Raw genomic sequence first — 23045 nt, forward strand, 5'->3', positions numbered from 1 at the left:
TTCGTTTAACCTTAAGGCCCATTTAAGTGTTTAAAAGGTGTTTAGGGGAGTGCCGTGCTGCTGCGCGGCGGGGCCGGGCCCGACTGCCGGCCGGCGCCACCGGGGCTGAGCTGGCCCTCCGCAGGCCCCGCCCCTGGCCCCGCCCCCGCCCCTGATTGGCCGGCCGGCGCTCCGCCCCCCTGCCGGGGCGGGGGGAATGGTCCTTCCCGCTCCGCTCCCCCGCCCCTCCCCGCCCCGTTCGCGCGCCGCGCTCCATACTTGGCGATGGCCGGCGAGCCGCGCGTTGATTGGCGGGGCGGTGGCGAAGGGGCGGGGCGGCGCGGCGCTGACCCGGATGTTCACTCCTAGGCAACGGCGGAAGTGGAAGGGCCGCGGCCTGCCTCGGAGGGAGACCGGACGGGACCGGGAGGCGCCGCCGCCGTTGCTACCGCCCAGCGCAGCCCCGCCGAGCCGCCATGGTAAGGGTGAGGGGGGCGGCCCCTCCCCGCTGCCGGCTCCCCCTCCCCGCGCCCTCTTTCCTCCCGGCGGTGCTGCCCCCTCCCATCCCCCCGGTGCCGCGCCCCGGCGGCTCCTTCGCCGCCCCCCCCACCCCCGCGGTGGCTTCAGAGGGGGGGCGGCGGAGCGGGTGGGCCTCGCCCCGCCTCCCCGCGGCGGCGGTGGTGAGGGGGGGCCCGAGCCGGTGCTGCCCGGGGAGAGGGAGGGGGGGGCCTGGTGGGGGCGGCGGGGGCGGGGGAGGGCTCGGCCCGGGGCTCCGCAGGGCCCGGGGGCGGGCGGCGGGGCCGTCCGAGCCCGCCCGGCTGCTCTGCTGTCCGGTTACTTCCAGGCTTCTGGGCCTGGTACCTGGGGTGGTGTTTACAGAGGGAATGCTTCCGCTTTGGACGGAGAACGTTACCGCTTGATGTAGTTGTGAACGGAGCGAGCGAATGCAGCAGCAGGCTTTAAGAGCGATGGGGGCCCGATCTGCTGTTGCTGGCGTTCATGCACCCCAAATTATCACCCGTCGTCTGGCATTTCCTCTGGAAGCTGGACGTGCTCGTTAAGGTGTGCTAAGATCTAATGGAATCCGTGAAATACAGGAAAACCAAGGGCAGTCAGAGCAGGTGGTGTCGCAGCGGTGGGTGCTACTCTTCTGCATGGATGAGAACTTTCTGTTTTTCGGAGGAGAACCTCTAGTTTCTTCCGTCATGTAAAATAATCTCCATCTTGCTGTGTGGCCGCTGAATGGATTAGCCCAGGTGACAAAACCTTTCCCTTTCATTTTGGCACCGTGTGTAAAGCGGGCAGGTTTCATCAGCTCTGAACAAATGCAACAATAAGAACGGGAACTGGCCCAGGCCCTGGTCTGCGCCCAGCTCTGCCTGGATGGACGTGTGCTTTTGCGGAGCCTGTTTAAGGCAGTGTAACCCCCGTGGATGTAATCGCTTGTATGGAATCGCCGAGATACTGTATACTGTTTGGGAATTTGAGATTCAGGTTTTCCAACATAACAATTTAAGAATGTTCAAATGTATTTATATTTAAAAAAGAACAGCCCAGTGGCTGGCTATCTAGCAATATAAAGGCTGGTTAAGCAAGTGTAATCCTTTACTTCTTACCTTCATCTAAGAATTTCAGAGGCAACACCTTATGTTTTTTCTTCAGAGCGGAGGATCATGGTGATCCTGCCACCTGTACTATGCAGGATAAAGACCTTTAGTTTCCGGTGAAAGGTGAAGAATGGTTAAGATCAAGGTTCTGCTCCTGTGTTCTCGTTTGAACAAAGGCGATGCTGTCCCTGACTTCTCAGTGTGGGGACTGACAGGATGGAGCTTCTTACTTCAGTTGTGTGTCTTAGTTTAAGATACTGAAGTCTGTATGTGTGAGACCTGACTGTAGAATTTGAAATCAGGATTCCAACGCACTATCCTAACTTCTGCCATGGCAAAAATGCTCACAGGAAAAGAATTCAAGGAAAACAAGTAGGCTTCATATAGAATGACAATGGTGATACCAGCTTCTTTCAAGGATATATGAAAGTATGCTATAAGATGAATCCAGTCAGGGTTTAAATGTAACTATATCAGTCTTTTGGAGGAGGTAGAACACAAATCTTTTGGAAATTTCCTTATAAGCTTATGCTGTCTTCTGATTTTTCATGTTTAGTCACGGAGACCACTGGGCATAGGAGAAATTTGATCAGAGCTTCCAACACTGTGTGCTAGTCTCTGATGTTGAGTGGACTTCAGGGATGAGCCTGCGGCAGCCGCTCCGTTATTCGTATGTCGTGGTGGCTGTGTACCCATCTGAAGACTCCCTCAAAGAATGTGGCAACTTAAGCGTGGTTTATCTAGGTCCAGTAGGAGCGTGCAAGACAAACCACTGACCTTGTTTGCAGACAACAAATGACCTGTGGTGATGTTTTAAAACGTTACTGACTCTTAGAATTACCTTAATGTTATGCAGGTAGTGCAGTTGCAGCGTCCAGTTTCAACTTAAGTGCAAACTCAGTGTTTAGAGTACTTCCAGGATCTTCCATTTTAGTGTGTATGAAAACACAATGGTGAAATGGAGCACTGAAACGCTGAAATGGCCCTTTCATTGAAGGCAGCAGCAAGTTTCACGACAGCTGGGAGAAGCTGGTATGGTGCAGGATGTTAGGTCAGACACCTTGCTACCATGGGGTTACCAATATCTGTGCAGAGCAGAGAGATGGGAACCTTTGTCTCCTCTTCACCATCCCAAGTCTGAATTGCTCCTGGTGAGCTTAAGTGAGAATTCAGAAGTGTGTCCGCATTTTGGTCAGGTGCTCAGTGAAACAGGGCAGGGCAACACATGAAGCTTGAAAACTGCTCTTGTGCTAAAAATAAACTGAATGCACTGTTCAGGGCTAAGCGGGACTTGGGAGAGTGGATCTGCTGAGATTTCTGGAATTGTGGGTTATGAATGGATGGAACCCAGTTACTCATTGTAAAAATAAAAATCTTCCTTTCCAGGTTGCATAAGCTGTCTTGATCATGTTAGCGGGTATTTCTTCTGCTATGCAACTCTTCAGGAAACGGCGGACAATTTTAGCAAAAGTTATCATTTAGTCAACCATAAATTCAAAGTGCCTAGTGTAGCGCTGGCTGCACATCATCCGTTTAGAATTTGTGAGGCAGCTAAAAAGCACTGAAGCACAGCCAAGGGTGCGCGATGCGACACCGACGCTCAAAGCATAAACCTCACGTGCTGTTCAGAGTAACTAATATTTTCAAGGTACGCGCTATTTGTCTTGGGCAAGCACGTTGCTGCTTGATAAACAACTTGGTTTTGTGCAACTGCTACCAAAACTATATTAAATGATTTCTGAAACTGCACAGGTGAAGGTAGCGCTTTTCTAGCTGCTTGAACACCGAGCCCGTCTCTCTTCTAAACTGATCGTGTCACTTTTGAAACGCAACCATATAGTGTGAGAGCTCGGAGTAGGTTTTGAGTGTCCACAGCGAGTCCTTTGCTTGTGCCTTCTGAGAAATACTGACTTAAGCAATTTTGTAGAGTCCATGTTTTATTAGCCAAGTATATGAGCTTAGCCAAATGTTATCTTAAAAGGCAAATTCCCAAAATAATCAAGTTAGAGGATATCATTGGGATAGGGAATACTGCCATTGCAGTGATGCTTAATCTTGTGGCTTATTAGCGAAGGAAAAACATTCTCAAGCTGAAGTTGTTCAAGCAGGATTTCCTCATATGGTAAATATATATGCCAGTATCTCACTAGTTGACATCTGGGAGTAAAACAAAATGGAAGTGCAGTTCAACTCTTCTGAATTACTATTTCTGGTCCTTAGTACTGTAGTTGAGTAGAGAGATTACTCTCTTTGGTAAGAAGCATTGCTGCCCTATTCAATTTCTACTTCTACAGTTGTCGGCTATGCTTTCCATCAGTTGACTTTCATGCGCGCAGGAGAGCAGATTAACTCGGGGGTTGCGCGTGATTGTGCAGCAACTCCTTGGCGTCCGCTTTGGCTTTGGGTAGGTGGATACTTGTGAAGACTTGGAGTGCAGGTGCCAGTGTTTTTTCTCCTGCCTGCCCTTTGGAGGGATGTTTGGTCAAGTCCAAATGGCTCCTTACTTCGCTAAGTAAACTTGTAGAGAGGTGTTTTGTTTTGTTGTTTGTTTGTTTGTTTTCCCCTTGAGCTGGTACACATGGTAGTAGTGCCACCTCAAGTTGAAATAAACCTGAATATGTTTCAGCATCTTGCTGAAGAGAGAGCAATTTTACTGGCGGAGCGTGAAATCCTGAAAGGTGCCTGTACAGGCAGCAGAAGCTGAAGTTTAGGTCTATGCTAAGCCCTGTTTTTTACCCCACTTTAGTACAATGTGATGTTTAAGGATTTTTTTTTTGTTTCCAGTCAAAGGACATGACTGCAGAAGTATAAGATGCTCAAAGTGATGTTGATCTTCTGTTTCTATTCGTATTCGGTCACTGTGCATTATCATTTCCCACTTTCGCATTGATTTATGCTAGGAGTCCTGAACAGTTTAAAAAGCCTCAACCAAATCTTTGTCCCTCTCCTTAATGCACGAGGTCCAAACCATGTGTATGCTTCAATTCTTCCTAATCCTTTGCCATTTCCAGGAAGAAGGGCAAAAAAAAAAAATTCACTTAGAAACAGGGGATTTCAAATTTGAATTTTCTTTATGGATGCAACCTGTGTGGTGTGAGGGAGCAGTTACTACATCTGAAGGACATAAGCCTTTCCCAAGCTTCCTACTCTATCTAGCTGGGCTTTAGCCCAAGGTTTCTTTGCTGGTAAGTTGTGTTAATTAAAAAGCTTCTCTAACTTGAACATAACAATCAAGAATTCAGGCCAGTGCAATGGAAGTGTGTGGCGACTTTAAGCTGGAGTATAAACTGAGTTTTTTCTTCATCTTTTCTGTAATGCCTTCTTAAGTACTTAGTAGTTGATGAATGAGGTGTTCGTGTTGACGTTAATGTGAGAATTGACCAAATACTATGAGCCTGAGAGCTGTAACTGAAACTTGAAGTGCATTTGGAGAACGTGAAGCTATTGTGGCTTACTTGAGGTGAATAATACTGAATTCCCGTCACCTGGACTGATCAAGTGGCCAAAATTCACTTATGCGGCCTTACGTCCTAAAGCAGGATGGGGACAGATGCTTCCAAATGGGTTGTCTTGGGGAGTTTGAGCTCTTGCCTGGGTGGTAGAGGAGACGTTTGCTTTTGAAATTTCCTTTATGGGGCATGAGGGTAAATGCTGGTTGAGCAAGTTTTAAAGACATTTCCCTGTTAGTTGAGCTGAGAGGATTTATTATGGGAAGAAACTGCAGCGTACTTGAGGAAGGCACTTGCTTGTTTCCTAATTAATATGTTGTAATTTTCCAGAATAGGTTCTGTCTGGGTAGTACCAAATGCAGTGGCAATCCTGTCCTTCTTCTAGGTTTTTAGATACAATGAAGTTTTGAGTGAAGAATCGAAACCAGGATCTATTTCGTACTTGTGCCCAAAATAGGCTTCTCTTTAGAATCACTTTAGTTACATTAGATAATATCTTGTGCTGTGTTTCTTAGAGTGGGGGCCTGAGCCTTGACATCAGCCAGTAAGGCTAATTTTCTTGTATTATCTGGTGCTGTTCTTTTGCCCTACCTTCCTCTTCTAGGCTTGAGAAGGAAAACGTGCAGCATGCTTTGAGCTCGTGCTCTTTGTGCCGCCGCTTCCAAGTTGGGCTGAAGAATTACAAAATGTATTTGCACGCACTGGACTTATCTGGCTGCCTTTCTCATAAATTACCTACTTTATTCCTGCTCTATGCAAATTAAACCTTACTAGTTTATATTTCATCAGCGTAGCCTGTGTTATTTTTCAGCACAGGGTTGGCTTAGGAGTCCCGACTCTCAGTTTAAACCCATGAGACATTACTCAAAGTGTTTGCAGCCGTGCCGCAGAGCGTGTCCTTGCTGTTTCTGGGTATGAAGAGGGTGTCCTCCATGTCTTTTTGTTACAGAAAGAGCCGGGTTCTTTCCTGGTGCATTGACTTGGAATTTCAATCACGTCCTTGTTGCAAAGTGGGAGGGTTACCAGCCTGGGTGAAAGCAGAACCCAGGATCTATCAATTTTAGCAGCATCAGCTGAAACAAGACTGAAAACAGTGCTTAAGTAAGAGGATTTTGTGCGGAAGGAAAAAGGGTTGAGACTGCATTGAAGACATAAGCTTAGTGGTTGCCTTAAGCCACCAATCAAAGCCACCATAAATAAAATACTCTTTATTCTCTCAGGGAATTTTGTTTGCATTTCTTCAGGTGATACTTTCTACCTTTTCCATTAGACAAACTGCTGAGTTTGAAAGTGATGTCCTGTTACCTGCCTTCCCCAGTTATTTTTGCTTTGGTAAATATCAGGATTTAAAAAAAGCTTGCTGCTAGCAAAGGTGATTGGTGCCTGGCTGATAGCCTGTGCTTGCAATTTGAGACGCGCTCAAGAAACAAGAGATGGCTCTTTTGGTGAGTTAATTCAAGGAGGAGGGAGCCATGAAATGGAGGAATGAGGTAAAATATCAGCTGTATTATGCTGACCGCAGCAGTTAATAGCTGTATTTATCCACTGAGTCCTGTCGCTGTGCAAATTTAGGGGTCATCACGGAGAGTTTTGGATGTAACACTAAGAACGGGCGTGATCTTGGCTCAGTATTGACAGTGCTCCACTGAATGGTCAAATACAGCTTTCACGTAGCCATTAGTACAGGCAGAGCTATTTCAGAGCTTCGTAAGGTGAAAACTGGCCAAATGGAATAAGTATTAACTTCGTATTAAACTGAAGGAGAAATCTGACGTGGATTGAAACGGGCACGTGTGTGTTACGTGAAGCACTGCTCCTGCATAAACTGTCTCTACTACTTTCATTTATTAAAAGTTTTGCAGAACTTGCATGTATTGTTAGATCGCACGTCGTCTGTCTGCAGTTCTGACTCGAGGGTAGGTCAGACGTGTTCAGAAATGGCAAGGAAAGCATAAAAAGACTGAAAGAACAGGCAATTCTGGGAATTACGGCACGGGAAGGAATTCCGGGGAGCGTGAATATCTTGTTAGGTGGAGATGTGATATTCTTATGGCCTAAATATAGGCAAACCATTCGCTTCCTAGTTTAAAACTTTAAATCCTTAGCACCAAATCCTTGGACGAAAGTGAACTGTCTTGCAAGCTTTGCAGCGTAGTCAGCAAGGTACGTCTTGCTAGACACAAGCGAAAGGCATATTAACCTACTTTTTTGACCTTTTAGGCAATCGGAGAACGTTCAGGGATGAGGGCTAATTAGATAACCTCTCTGTCTCTCCTCTCTGCCTTGCCAGGCATCCGATTACTTGCCAGAGTTATCTCGTGAATTTACAACGCTGGCTACTAGACTTCAGGACGCTGGAAAGTGCTGAGTTCGTACATTAAACTGGGCAGCTGTGAGCGTGGCGGCAGCTTTCCTGGGGTGACGTGGGCTCTACAAACAGGCGGGCGTAAAGCGTTGTACTGGATTGGTGATGTTGAATGTTACGCTGTCAGTTAGCATGTCTATGTTTGTTGTCACCTTGGTGATAGCATATATACCTCCCTGCTGCTACAATAATGTGTGTTTTCTCAAACGTTTTTGCTGTAAGTAACTTCTCATATGAAAAAATCTAGGTTTCAGTTGACTGGAAGGAGAACCTGGATCTGTCAGGCCAGGACCAACTTGCCAAACTCAGCTGTTTCTGCAAGAAAAAATGTCTCCATTTGAATTGAGTGGTTCCTCTTCTGATGCTTTTGTGACCAGGCTGATTCGAACGTGAAACAAGCAGCATGTAGAATAAAAGAGCATTTTGAAAAGATCATCCAGCATTAACAGGATTAAAAGAAAGCATCACAAACGATACATTTGCGGATGTTCAGGATGACAAATGGCAGTGTTGAATCTCAAGAGCTGCTGCATTTGTAGTAATTATGATTTCAATTAAAAAAAAAATAATTGACCCCTGTGAAAATTAAGCAGCTCGTCTCTAAAGACTGATTTGGGCGCTTCCTCGGTAATATTTGAATGGAAGGCAAGAAGGCAATGTGGCTGTGAAAAACACGTCATCAGGTGTGTGAACCAACACAGACCTACTGTACTAGCTTATTTCAAAGACTGAACTAACCTAGTTAGGCAGTTAGTAGTAGATTTACAGAGAAAGAGTGAAGTAATGAAGTGGGAGGATGGGGATGAGAGCGCATTAATCAGTAATTTGGGATACAGCTGCAGGGTTGAAGCTCAGAGCTGTACAAAAGGATCTTGCAGAGGTAATGGGAGTTTTTACAAAAGGGCTGACAAGGTCAGGAAGAAGATGCTGTGAACGGTTTCCTGTTGCATGGGGCTGCAAAAACTTTATGGGCGGCTGGGCAGTAATCCTTTGTTTGGTGTGAGTCAGTGTGAGCGAGGGGAAGGAGGGTGGTTAGGAGGTAGCTTCACAGTTTTTAGAAAGCAAGCCTTGCCTGCACGCCACCTTAGTACGTGCCAGGGTATTTGTGAACCTACAGAAAATGATGGCAGTATCGTGCTGAACTGAGCCACAAGGAAATATCGAGAAGCCTCTGAAGTTACTCGATGCATTAAGTAACGCCGAACAGTTACACTGCCAGTAAAGCTGTCTGTCTGGATGTCTGTCTTTTAGGGGTACATGCGGACTTGTGCTCAAGCCAACATCTGTTCTGGTAGTGAAACTATTAGGCAGGCATTACAGGCTTCCTTATGAAGTGTTTGCAAAATCGGGACAAGTTCTCGTATCTCAGTGCTGTGCTGTAACAGGTTTTTTTTCATTCTGTTTAGCTAAGATTTCCTATTTGTAGTTACATCTAACAAAGAAAATGTTATTTGCTGTTAAATCCAGACTTAAAATGGGGAAAAAAAAAACCCTGTTGTGCAGTAATGTTAGTCTAAATAAATCTCTTAATGTTAATTGGCAAAGGTGGTCAGCTCTACAGTCAACTTCAGCATCTTTAATCCCATTTATTAAAAGTTAGCGATGCTTTTTTGCAACCTGTGCAACTTTTCTATGTAGCTATTTTCCTGCTGTCCCCATTTTAGTCTTTCATGTGGGGCTAATAGATTGCATATTCACTCGATGCCATGATTTATTGGGAAATGACTTTTTGCAAACTTTATGCTTCACAGGAATTCTTGGCACCAGATGAAAGCTAGTAAATTACATTGTCATGTTCAATGACAAGTTTAATAAATAAAACGTTGTTTCTGTTACCCAGAAGACAAACACTGGTGCAGAAATCATTAGTGATCGTGGCAAAAGGTCAAGATGAATAGCCTGTTCCCAGAAAGCCTTGATGCTGGTCCATCCTGCTCTTCTGTGGCTCTCTTCGTTGGACAGGTGACGGGAGACTTGCTCTGGACTTTATATAAACTAAAGTGATAGACGTTAAATTAGTTTTGAAAGTAGATGCAAGTATCTACCATCTCGAAATACATCCTTGCTGGGAAGGAGGTGCCAAGCAAATGTTAATTTTTTTCACTGCGTACCGTACACCTTTGTAGATGTGCTAACAGGAACTGAAATGCATCTAGTCGAAAAACAGCTACGAGGAGTGCAAACTAGCTGCAGAGGATACTCCAGGAGATGCTGAATTCTTACTTCTAAAGCAAATAGCGAATTACAGTCAAATGGCTTGCTCCAGACTACCAGGGGTTGTTCATTTTTTCTCGATAGATGTAAAACATCTTGACAAATAGCTGTTCTGTGAGATTGAGCTTCTTAATGAGGTAATGCAAGCAGCTCTGGTTTATTTAGAAACTAATGGATGGAAATCCCTTCAGTGTATTACAAGTCCCTTGGTAATTGTTTCTAGAGTTGAGCTAGGCTGTTGGGTAATGGCCCAGGAACCGTGCTTACCTGATTTGGAGGTAAGAATGATGAAGCAAAGTCAAACACAAACTGTGATTGAAAGGATGCTTGAAAGCATCTGCCTAAAGGTAAAGCAATGAACAAGGATTTGGCAAAACACTGACGGCAAGCCTTGAGGTGCTCATGGAGCTTGACTGGAGGTGGGGATCTCTCTGGTAGTTGCTCCTAGAAGACTACTGCCGCTCCTTTAATCTGTCTAGGACTTGCCATAGTTGTGCTGTCAGCCTGAAATGGTGAGAAGTATCCAATGTCGTTAGCATGCTGGTGGCAACGAAACTTAAGCTGCCTCATTTGCTCTCCTTCCCGTGGATTATTTTAGCTCCCCACATGAGTCTTTGGAGCAGACATATAAGTTACTCCTTCCTGTAGAACCTCTTTAAAGAAGAGATCCCTCGTGAGCACTTGTCTTTCTGAAGTTAGCGTGTATTAAATTTCTGGACCAACGTAGAACAAAAGCTGGTCAACGTTTGAGGTTTAGCGTAGACATCTCATTTTCTGACAGGCATGCAGGTGCGTTTGTCGGTGTGTCCAACACCTAGACAGGAATTTAGAAAACAAGCCATGAAAGTGTTTTCAGTCATTAATTGGAGCTAGTCCTGCTTCTCCATAGTGTGCTCAATTGTTTCAAAAGTTAGAGCAGAGTAGAATAAAGAAAATAATGTTCTGCAGAACATCTCTGAGAAGGATTCGCTAACTCAGAAGCTGTGAGGTGACTTGTACAATTGCTCTGTAAGTAAATACGGGTTACAGGGAAGCTGTGGAGACTGAGTACAGCAGCTTCTGCTAAAATCTTCCCATCCATCACTTCTTGCTTTTCTTTTAATCTTTAATCCTTCTCTCTTGTAATTCACGGAGTAAGCACTCTCAGCAATTGGTCTGTCTGGTCTTGACCGCAGCAGTAATGTGACCACGGCAAATTGAGCTAAACGTGTCGCTGAACACACGACGTGGTCATAAGCGGCCGAGATAATAAAAGCCACTGGATCGCATCCTAACCAGGCAAGACAAAGCTAGAAGTAGTTCAAGAGGAGAACGTAGTCTGCATCAGTGTCGTGTTCTTTTAGTAACCTTTGACCTGTTCTTTCGTAACTATCCACAGCGTAGTGTATCTTCGGCTTTTATTACTTTTGATTGTTTCTTAAATATGCTATTGCTGTTTCTCCCACTAGTACACCTTGCTGTCAGGGAGCAGTGATTTATAAGTACATTACAAACGGTTTTAGATAGGATCTGCCAGAAGAGGGTTAATAGTCAAGGGAAAAATAATGTAGAAAAACAGATTGCAAGGAATATGTGCAGCTGATGGAAACGTCATGAGTGCAGAACGTGTCTGGGATTCATAGATCGTACAGAGTTATTCCCCTTCACATCTAATATTCTAAAAAGTGAATGCTGACAGCCGAGAAGGGAATGCTGCAACTTAACATACTACTGTACTTTTTATTACACAGGGGTTACAATAATTCAACCCTTTGCTAAAGCTTCTAGCAGTAATACTATCCTATTGTGCAGTTTGAAAAGGGAGTCTTCTGCCTTTTGAGCTCGGGAAGTTGGCAAGGATTAAAATGGCAAGCAGGAGGGGAAGCAGTGTATCTGTTTCAATTAAAAAAAATTTGGTGTTTTAGTACCACAAAGCTGAAACATTAGTCAGACATTCCTGTTGGGAGAGCTGACAGGAAATAATATGAGTTACAATCTGGGGTATGTCTGCAACATAAAAGGAAGGGAAAAAAGTCATTTGCTGGTTGTGTACTTCTGGCCCTGGATTAATTTACAAAGATATTTTGCTTGTAAACTGACCAGCAACCAAAGTGGTCTGATGTGTGATTGCTTCAAATTGCATACGTCGAGCAAATGTTCTATTTTTGGTGTCCCTTCAGGTTTTTATCTTATATTTCTGTTCTCTGAAAATTGAGATGCTGGCTTATACTTTAAATTTGGCTAACTTTTCAGATGTCAGTCTTGAGCAAAACTTGTGCGCGAAGCAGCTTGAAGACCTTTGTTTTATCTGTTATAACCCAGCTGCAGGGTCCTAACAACCGTGGCATTTCAGGGCCAAACATGGCCAGCATGGGCCAAATAATGAATGCTCTTACTACACGTGTGTGGCTTTTTTACCTTAATCCTAACTACTGAAAGGAATTTTTAGGTCACCCAGTTGTTCTCAGCTGGCATCACAGATGGGAAAGGGGGTAGGTAGCACAATCACGCCTGGAGTGGAAGTGTTATATTTGGTTTGCTGGTGGGAAAGATTTGGTGGCCCAAGTGGCTTATTTCCCAGAAAGGGCTAAAACAGGCAGAAGCTACCACTGCAGTAGCACTGAACTACCTCAGCTGGTTTCTCTGGGTTCAGGAGTTAGCTCCGAGTAGTGTGAATATAGAAACACAATACAGAAGTGAAACCAGCCTGGTTTTCTTTTTGAAGAAACTGCCTGACTCTGTTTATGCTCAGCAATAACATAGTCAAATGAGCGGGAGCTATCAGAACAAAGCTGTGAAGACCAGGGAATTAAATCTGCAGGTCTTTGTGATAAATAGAAGCAAACTCCTGCTGACTGTAAGGCTGGGAGCTTTAAATGAAATCTTTTACCTCCTTTCAAGTGGAACGACTTAGCCTTTGAAATGGGTAGAGCTGCAGGTTTGTGTAAACCCTCTTAAAACCGGGAGAATAGGTTAAGTCTCAGGTAACTAGCAACAGAGGGTTGTCAAAACTTGTGAATAAAGCCTGTGAATTTCTGTAAGTGTATATAATGAAATGCATGTGTAAAGATATTTAAAAAGAGAAGTGCAAAATACTTATAGGTAATAACTCATCAGATTGCTAGTGTCTGCTGAAAAGAGAAAACAAGCATAGCTTCCGTGAGGTGTTACCAGTTCTGCCAGTGAGGCTGCTCTTTGAAAGGCTTTGGGTACACATCTTGGCTTATAACAACCTCATTTATCAGGTGACAACTCTGTGCAAAATCTAACGTAAATGGCATGGTCTGTTTATTGCCGTAGTCTGGCAGAGCGTATTTGCCATGAACTGTAGCAGCTGGATGAGTAGTTTACTTGCTTGCAGGTTTGCGTAATCTTGGGTCAGCTCCCGTTGCCTGGTGTTATCGGCGCGCAGTATCCTGGCAGGGGACCACTGACAAGTGCCAGCTATTCCTGTGCCCCCTCCCCTCTTATCCTAAGGAGCTGGGTGGTTTAGGGGACGTGATGAGTGGGAGTCAAAAGGAAGCTCAGTGTTTTGCCAGTTTTAATTTTTGCAATTTGCATCCTCTTTCACGGTAACTGCATACAAATGTAAGGTCAGAAGAGTCCCTCGCTCTTAAAATGAATAACAGTGACCATAGCACAGCCTTGTTTCAAGTATTGAAAAGGGAAACACATTGTTTTATTACGCAATCTGCAAACACACCTTCTCAAAACGCCTGAACAAAACCTGTAATAACTTCCTGCGGTATTTTTATTTGTCTTCTGCATTGAACGACATCTGCCCATACTCAGCCTTTGAACAGTATTGCTTACAGTATGAATGGAATTAAAGTATACAGCTGTGCCTCTGTTCAACTACACATTTATCCAACTGCCTTTTTTTCAGCAGTATTTGTTTTTACTCAAGCCTCGACACAGAGTGCTAGATGACCAGAGACCCGCAGCTGTTCTGAGAGGGTTTCTCTTTTGGAAATATGCTAAGTACAGCAGAGAGACTGAAGAGAAGAGCAGATGCAGGCAAAGGAAGCTAAACAAACGTAACTACTCCTATAGGCATATTCATAACATTTTTCCCTGTGGTAGTACCATGGGAACGCTATAGCAGATGCTGAAGTGGAGATTCTAGATAGCCAAACATCTTTAGAGGGAACTTATTAAGGAGCTTTCATCTAAGCTAATATTTTCAGTCTGTGAGATTCCTATGATCCCTAAATCCTTCAGTGATTTGAGCTGTAATAAAACTTCATTTAGAATTTCTGTCTGAACTCCCTACTCCTCCACAGGAGCTCTGTGCGGGATGAAACAGGAATGGTGGAAAACATCAAGTAAACACTAAGCTTATTAAGTCCTGCAACCTCAAAGAGCTTGGCTTCGAGAGCTGCCCAGACTGGGAGACGGCCTGTCTAATCACCTTCTCAGTGAGCAGGGGTTTATAAGCCTCTTCGTGTCTAAAGGCAAGAATTCTGTAGAAATGTTTTGTCTGGTGATCTGTTAAGTAACCATGTCTTCAGTATGCAGTGTTACAAGAGAATTAAGCAAATGGAAATCCAGAACAGGTGAAGTTAAGAGAAGTAGGCTGGGTCAACTGTAGTGAGGTAGGTGACACATATCCCAAGTTCCTGAAGAACACCTTGCTCTTACGCAGGTTGTGTGAAGGCTTTGTGGGATTTTTCAGTGCCTCGAATAACATACAGCTGTCAAAATGGCAGTAGTAGTACATCCCTGGGAGCGTTCACTCTTCTATAAAATCAAAGAACCGTGTGCTGCTGGTTTTGGTACCTTGGATGCGATTCCGCTCTCTCTATATAAGTACCTACAGCTGCTCCAGCTGGGGCGGAGGTCTAGAACCAAAGGATGCATTTGACCACAGACCTGTTTTTTAAAACCTCGCTTCACCTACAGTGAAAGAACCAGAAACAAAAGATACCGGTAGAATTACCTGTTCGATTCTGAAACAGGCCATACCAGATGTATCCAATACCACTAGGTACCACTATGCTCTGTAATCTGTGTGCTTTGTACTGCCTTTTTGACTGCCAGCACGGATTTATGCTGGATTAAAGTGACGGTATAACCACAGCTTTAGGGACAGAAATACAGCAGAACCTGTCTTTATTTCAGTGCTTTAAGAGATCTTCTGGCAAGCCATTTAATTATTTAAATGCTTTGCAAGAAAACTGAAGAGTCCTGCTGCTCAGCCTTGCTTTTACCTCTTTGATACCAGAAAAATATACTGTTAGTATGTGCTTGGGTATTTTTGTTTTATTGCACACAGTCATGTATGTGTTCAGCTGTGTCTGAACCTCTGTAAGAATCTCTGCCTTGAACAGTCTCGCTCGTGTCTTTTTATAGCTGTTACTCAATATATTGTTATAAAAGTGGTCAGTCCAAGTTCTTTTGGTTAATCCATAAAACACTGCAAGCGTAGATACTCAGTGTATTTTATTTCAGTGTATATTTATGTATTTTATGTAGATTCAGTGTAGTTTATTTCAAAATTGTCGCACCGTAAAACACTTATTCTGGGGCTGCAGCTTTAGTGGTGGTTCTTAACATCATCTTACCCTAGGCTTTTTTGTCTATTAAACAATTCCAGCTGGCAGAGGAGGACGGAGCACTTCCATAAATGTTCCCACGATCCCAAAGTGAGGAGCATGACCTTGTGACCAAGTGCCAGCTTTCCTTTCTTGACGTAAGAGATAGCGGGAGGTAAAGACAATACTTGGTAAGAAAGGTCCCCTGCCTGAGTTTGGCTGCTGGAGCTGGGCAGGCATAGGCCATCCAAATAGTATTTTTCTCGGGGGCCTGAAAGGTTAGTAGCAACAAGTGAGTAGTTTTCGCTTCCCCTGAACATCTAATGTAGAGAAGTAAAAAGTTTTGAAAATCTTGGCCATCGCTTTTGTGCAGGAATGTGATGATAGTCTGTTCAGCGATTGATTTGTAGTCGCTTTCCAAGAAAAGTAACTTCACTCCAGACTCATTTCAGCCAAGGGTTTGCTTTTCACATTATCCAAGTATTTAAAGAGTATGGTGGGGGGTTATGTACATTACTTGAACGGGTCCTCCTTCAGTGACAACAGGTGACTCGTAAACTTCTGTTCTTGGTGTCAGTGCATCCTGCTTTTCAGGTTGAAGAGTCAGATCTTCAGGAGACTGTTGCGGATACGTGGGAGTTGATGCCTACCTGTCTGTAGAGCTGGAGTATTTTGCAAAGGTTATGTCCTATAACGTGAACTGGATGAGAAATAAATATCTAATCTCCCCAGACCAGGCTGTCTGACTTGCTGGCTGTAAAATATTAATCTTTTGATAGTGAATGGGTAGTACCTTTTCAGAACAGCTTTCATAATGGATGTCTACTCAACGGAGAGCTCCCTCCTTTCCTCATTGCTCGGGTATAGCTTAATTGCAGGAAACTTTGCTTCCTGTTTCTCCCTGACCTGGGGGCTGCTACTTGCATAACGTGATAATGTAACTGCTTTAGTTTTGAAGCCTTTCTTAAATAAAACTTTTGGAACTTGGCAGAACACGGGAGGGAGAAATTAAAGCTAAGTTCGTTGTATACGGGTGGCTAGAAATAGCAAAGAAAAAAGGGAGGGGAAGAAGCAGTGAAAACAAACTGGCTATGCTTCAGCTGCCCGGTGACCTGCTGATCAAAGTAACTCGTGCAGATTTTGGGTGCTGTTAGGCTTGCAGGGAAGTGTCTGTTTATATCTGTTGGCGAGAAGGAGAGCTAAAGGTTATGTCAAGAGCATGGTTCAGCTCATCAAGTGTGTGCGGTAATGTCTGTTGTGCATTTCCTGACTCTGAAGTGGAGTTTAAGGGTTTTTTTGTGTCAGAACTGGATGTGAGACTAGCTGCAATAAGCCCTTTGGAGTGTGTTGCTGTGATTTCTCGAAATAAGTAAAGTCCCTGATTTCTCAGATACACGCAGCTTTTGGGGTGTGTTTTGTAGCAAGAAGGAAATAATGAATCATATTTTGCGTGCATGTTTCATTCAGTTTTTTTGATAAAGCTGAAGGAGGGAGAGAGAGCTCTGTGTTGGAACAGAATTTGTCTTGGATACTAGTTATCTCAAGCTCAAATGGCACAGCACAAATGAGGAAGTGTTAAAACTGCTTCGGGAGAAGGAACTTTCAGTTCCCTAACCCAGATTATTATTCAGATAGCACGGAAAACAATGCATTGAACGTTTGCACAAACGTTGGAAGCAGTTTTTGGCGAGGTAAGGACTGGACTCCTTTCCATCAACAGCACGGTGTTAAATTGGTGGTGTGACATCAGTTAAAGCTGCGCTCTTAAATCCATAGTCTAGAGCACTTTTTGCAATACCAAGTCAATAATCCGTGACCAAGTGGTACTGAACTTTATTTAAATCTATTTGTATTAATACAAAGCATGCTGCTGCTTAGAATTAGAAACTGTCTCTCTCATATCAGAGGAGTCAGCAAGTACGGCAGTTCTTGTGTGTGTATGTGAATGTGATGTATTACCTGTACATATTGTGACGGAGGGATGTTCTTGTTTCTGCAGAGTGACCAGCAGCTGGATTGTGCCTTGGATTTGATGAGGCGTCTGCCTCCGCAGCAGATAGAGAAGAATCTCAGTGACCTCATTGACTTGGTGAGTATTGGATGCTCTGACCAAGTAATGGCTGAGTCCTGGGTGTGACGAAGATCTGGTATGTAAGAACATTTTCTGAAGCATCTCAGAGGTGTGGTCATTTGTTTCTCTCCTTGTCTTCTGGCAAGGTTGAAGAATACAGCAATCGTCCAAACAATGTCAGGAATCTATGTTTTTATTTTGGGCAAGCCAACAGCTACTACTTTGTATGCATGGACATCCTTTCGGATGAAGGGTCATTAGCAGCTTTCTTGATGAAGTCATCACCAGCTTGGAGGCTGCTGTTTAGTAAAAGTACTTTGGAACGGTTTATACAAGGTTGATGCGTGCCTTTGTACGTGTGTATTGTCTCCTGATAAATTACCTGCCTGCTTGTAGTTTGGTGCAGGACTTGTGCGGTAGGTGCAGTGGATGTGCTATGGCACATACTTCAAAGACGTTACTGAGACAGAATATGTCAGAGCACTGGGGTTCCGGAGAACATATTCATAATTTATGGTATATCAGGTATTCTGCAGTCCAGGGAGTAGCCAAAAAAAAGCCTGGCCAACCATCTTGTGCCCGATACCTGTTTTCTGCTTGCCCCCAAAACATTTGTTTTCCTTCTATAAACTGCTAATGAAGAAAACTAACTTAAGAAGGATGTGTGTGCTCATTACTAGTTGCGCAGGAATTAGTCGCACATCCTGTGATGCACAATTGGGCTGTAACAGGCTAGCTAGCGTCAACTGTCCCTGAAAGCAGTGTGTGGCCCAGTTGCCTCTGGAGTAAATACTTAAAGTATTACTGAAATATGAATTTAATTTATATAGAGCCTACTATATGGGCAGCTGGGAGAGTTTGTTTCTATTGTCCAGTCTAAATATGTGGCTTATTTCTGACCTAAGGTTCTAGATTTTTGCAGACAGAGGACACTGAGGCTGGAACAGGGTTGTTAGACCTTTCAATTAAGCCTTTCCTCTTATCTGTAGTAAGAAGTACATCCCTTTTCTGTGGCAGGTCTGAATTTTATGCACGATGCTGACAAATCTTGTCCGAGAGACCCTAAAAATCTGCCAGTTCTGCACAGAGTAGCTATTTTAACTAGTGCCTTTTAATTAAATTGTTTAAATTATGTCCGAGATGTTTGTCATCTTTGTGTGCGGAAGAGCAGCTCCTAAGTGATATCGAAGTTGGTGTTAGTAAACCTGGGAGGAGTCCCATGGTCAAAAAGCTGTGGCTGACTTAAATTTATCAAACTCTATTTAAATACTGCTTTTAGTTACATAAGCCGAGGTACAGGTAAGAAAGCTCTGTGGGTCAGGAAAGAAATTATTCCCTGCGGGAAGGGATTATTTCTCTTTCTTGAAACCATTTAGTAATTGGCTACATCTGTGCCACCAAAATTCTTGGCAACCTAAGGCATCGTTTTTGTGGCTGTTGCTGGAGGTAGGACACAGAATAACTAAATCATTGGTATGATCTGCTGTGACACGTTGGTTTTCTGATGAAATCTGGAGGACTGAAGGGATATCAGAGTTTGAGCAGCTCCAAGGACCGCTCAAAACAATGAGTTGTTTGGGGAGCCATGGTAAGCTTGACTGTATAATTGGTATGAGGTTTTTTTAATGATTCAGAAAATTGCTGGTTACCTCTAAATGTTGGAATTACTTTTAGATGGTGCTCATTAGTGCTCTACATGCTTTCCATCAGCAACACGCTTGCTGGGCTTCTTTTCATATTGCAAGTGTAATGTGAAACAGACCAGTTTGAATGACGCTTGTTAGAAGGAGGGTCTGTGTGATTCCCACACTAGTCACTGCAGTCTCTTCTCTGGGGTGGAGATGAAATAATTTGTTAAATCCAGTATGATTTCTTTATTGGTGAGACATCCGTAGACCTCTTCTGCAGCCCACTCTCAGCCTGACATCCACAAGAAGTCTACGCTCTAGCTAGACAAGAGCAGTTATACACTGCCACTGCCACCTGTAATAGTTCCAAAAACATCATAAGCCAGACTCGAGCAAATAGTTTTTTGACCTTTTTTGGCAAGTTTCATCCAAACCTTTGCAGCTGACGTTTTTATTCTGTTTCCTGTACCATTACCAGACAATAACCTCCTTGAAGTAAAAGGTCAGACTCCAAACGCATGACGAGCATGAGGAGGTCCGTTAAATTTGTGATGGAAATATAAAAGATGGCACCCTGAGTTCTGCTTCCTTTGTGCTTGGTTTCCTTGCTTCATTACGCTGCCATGCTGGAGTAGCCATGAAGCAGAGACCCGCGTCATTTTGTTTTCGTTGTGAAGCGTAGGTTATTACTTGAAGTCTGCTTGCAGCTCAGCTTTCCGTAGTTTTTTTTGTAGGAATTGATCTCCAGACTGATGAGTGTAGCTACTGTTTTGATGCTTGCTTAAGATCCATTGAAAGGAGATGAAGATGACTTAAAAATGTCTTCGTATGCAAAAAGGTTTCCAAAACTACTACGGTGAGAAACGGACATCTACTTCCTGGGCTTGTATTCCTGCTGGGAAGGATAACTGCACTAAGTTCCCTCCCTGAGGTCCCTCTTACTCTGTCAAAGCCATGCTTTGCTGCTGCTTTTTAATAAAAGAGCATCTTGGTGCCAATCTGAGTATATGGAATACATTCGAGACTGTGCATTACTGCCCCCAAGTGTTGGGCTGACAAGGGAAAGGGTCCAAACTTGAACATGAAGGAAAAGGGTGGGTGGAAGAAGAAAATTTTCAGGTCACTGGCCCTCATCAGACCAGACACTTTTCATTCATTAGAAAAACACTTTGTGGTTTGCCCTTTTACCACATCTGTTGTTGCATTTTTCAGACTGCCGAGTCTTCAATTAGAGTTCATTAGAGACCTTGTCAATCATAGGACTCCAGAAGTCCTGCCTGAAAGAAGCTGTGTGCGGTGCTGGTAATGTGCCTTGGCATGGAATGCTCTGGTTGGAATTCAATTAGTCGTTATTTGTAAATAGACTACTCGGAGCCTGTCAAAATGTACAAGAGGACTTCTAAATCTCTACAAAAAGACTGTAGTGTAGGCACATACCTTTTCAGGGACAACTAATTTAAATTAGAATAATTTTCCATCTAGCTCCTCTGGAAGCTGGGTAACCGAAGCCGTGGAGCACCTACCTGTCAGCCAAGTCCGAACTGTACAGCAGTTCCCGTAAGAGGAGTGCTAGAGGTAATTGCACTGCTCTTACATGGAGTTGTCATGAGGATACGCCAAGGGATAGCGCTTGTAACATTAATACAGATTTCAGTTGCATAGCATAAATACTGCCTCACCTCCTTATTGCCTCATGTTGTCCAGAAGCTGCTGCTGTTGATACACTGCACTTCTCATCGAAGTCAGCTGTGAATCAGATCTGTCTCATCACTTGCTGAAAGGAGAATATTAAGGGTATTTTCTGGATGGAAATGTTTGTTGTATCAGAGATCTTGTTTTGGCTCATGGAAATCACAGACTGGCATGAAGTAAGGAAGCTGGTAGAGCTCACTTCTGAGTGGCTAAGCGGTTTATACTGAAAGATCAGAACAATCTGAGAGAATTGTCCTCCTGCTTCCTCTCTCTTAAGGTAAGTTGTACAGTAAGTCAGTCCCCAGGCACTTTTAGCTGTGTTCTTTCCAAGAGAAACCCCGAAGAAGGCGTCAGCTTTCAGGTTGTGCTGTTGTGGAGGATCTCTTCCTCGGACACCGTGGAAGCACACGTAACAGGGTCGGTGAGCGGTAGCTGGGGTCGCAGCCGCCAGAATCCTTTGGGGTTTTTTGGCAAGACAGCTTCACTGATGTGTCTTAGTGGGGTGCATCTCTGGGAAAGGTGGAAGATGGAAGTTGGATTTATTGCGCTTGTGGGCCACGTGCAGCAAATAAGGGGTCTGTGACAGGATTGTCTTGATGGCTTTGACTTGAGTATGGAAGTTGATGTGCTCTCAATGTTGGTAAAAGTTAAGCAGGTTCCTTTTGCAAGTACGAATTTCCTGCTGAGTGTTTAATTTGGATGTTTGCCTGTGTGTATATAATATAAATTAGATGAAAAATCCAGCTGACTCAGAAAAATCAGATGGCTGGCATAAAGTGGGGATGGAGAATCCTCCTTACAAAACTGGCTCACAAAACGGACAAGCAGACTCGCCAGGAGAGTGGGGTTTGCTCACAGCCACAACTTTCTTCCTCTCTTTTCCCAGTAAGACTGATATTCAAATAATACTCAACTTATTCCCAAATGTGAAAGCTTTCTTGAAGCACAGAATCAAGTTATGCTGCCATGGAAGAATTAAAGCTAGAGTTCTTTATAGATGTAGCAGTCAGTAACTTTACTGGTTATTTTTCAAGGCTCTGTTTGCAATTAAAGATCTGGGAGGTGATCATCTTTGCTTTCTCATCACAGGAGAATGCTTAAGTATTTTTAGTAGAATGTGTTACTTTTTAGAAAGTCCCAGAGCGATGAATTTAAAAATGTATAAACTTAAGGTTTTGAAATATTTGAATAATATTCAGGCTCTTGGTTCATATAGCTAGTGTGCCTCCAGGCAAGTCTCAAATCTGCTTGCGTGCCTTTAGTAACTGAAGATATATGAAGCTAGAGAATTTATCCCCAGGAAAACAGCATTGCTTGGGCTGCACAGGCCATAAAGAACATGAGAATGTGACTGGAGCTTTTTGTATTTTGAGTCCAAGAGCCTAAGCAGTATGCAGAATCGACGACAAAGATAAAATAACTGAACGCAGATGGCCAGCTGAACATCTAGTGAGAGTGGAAGATGTTTTTTTAAAAAAAAAATCAGACCCAGTGAAAAGAGTGGAAGCAGAAGTGCATCGACAGCAGCTCACGTTCTCCAAGCTGGGTTTTGACTTGCTGTTCTTCCTGGGCTCGTCGACTTGTGCGATAGGCTCTGAGCCACCGGCAGCCAGGCGGGTTTCTAACGCAAGGATTACTGGCTAAAGAAAGGGGCTCTGGCGCTCTGAATAGATTTATGGTTGCTGAGAGCCAGTTTTCCATTTGGTGAGTGGCTGTAAGCAGCAGCTTTTCCAGCTAGAAAAGATTACCTCTGGATATCTTGGTGGTAATTGGAGATAGCAGTTATTATATGTAAATTGTTAATGTGATGCTTGGCTTAGAGCTAGCAACTCCACTTACTTGCATGAGATTGTAAAAGTGAATTTCACTTCTGGCTTCATATTGACTTACTCTTGTTAAGCCTAAACTCTGCCTTTTTTTCTTCCCGGCTCCTGCCACTGCACTGCTGGTGTTAGAGATCCTTAAAATGTCTGTTTAAATATCTTTCTAAAGGAGTGTCTGTGTGGGAGATCACTTGATGAGCTTGAGTCCTAATGAGAAACCTATCTAGCTTCTTTTAAAGATGGGGGGGAAGCTAGGATATAGAAACATGGCTGGAGAGAGTGTGTCTCTGCGCGTCCCTTAATTGTTGCTGGATATCTCCAGCACCAGCTGGACTCTTGACACAAGTAGTCAAGACTTCCCAAGATATTGATATGCTGCGATGGCTCATGGGACTTGTGACTGGTAATGAGATACAGAAGCCTTCGCCTGCAGGTCACTAGTCAAAGTCTAGGGCAGTCTAGCTGTGCCTGCCAGATGGCTAGCTTTTGTTTCTCAGTAAGCTACAGAATGTTGAATCTACCAAAAGCCCTATTTTATCCAGCAAATCGTAGGAAGAATGCCAAGGATCCTGTTTTATGAACGGTAGTTGCCGTTCAGAGTTTTTTACGTGTAGTTCGTCGAGCTAAATCGAAGAATTCTGTAATTAATGTAACGATTCTGCTATGACATCGCTAACTAGATCGTGGATCTGCAATCTTATTAA

At 43.8% G+C, this 23045-nt stretch overlaps 1 protein-coding gene across 3 annotated transcripts in view; it reads left to right on the top strand.

The window, feature by feature from the left end:
• Window positions 1-349: 349 nt before the first annotated feature.
• The window catches only part of CAPZB (capping actin protein of muscle Z-line subunit beta), a gene marked incomplete at its 5' end in the record, with an annotated part of 61126 nt that continues 38430 nt past the window's right edge, over window positions 350-23045 (top strand). For 2 of the 3 annotated variants that reach the window (XM_082328810.1, XM_082328811.1), the window contains 2 exons: window positions 350-458; window positions 17127-17216. In XM_082328810.1, coding sequence (XP_082184936.1) covers window positions 456-458; window positions 17127-17216 — 93 coding nt within the window. Of the gene's footprint in view, window positions 459-17108; window positions 17217-23045 lie in introns of those variants that run through there. The other variant, XM_082328809.1, reaches the window with a different exon arrangement.

The sequence above is a fragment of the Platalea leucorodia genome (assembly GCF_965183815.1).
Source record: "Platalea leucorodia genome assembly, chromosome: 17".
Classification (NCBI taxonomy): Eukaryota; Metazoa; Chordata; class Aves; order Pelecaniformes; family Threskiornithidae; genus Platalea; species Platalea leucorodia.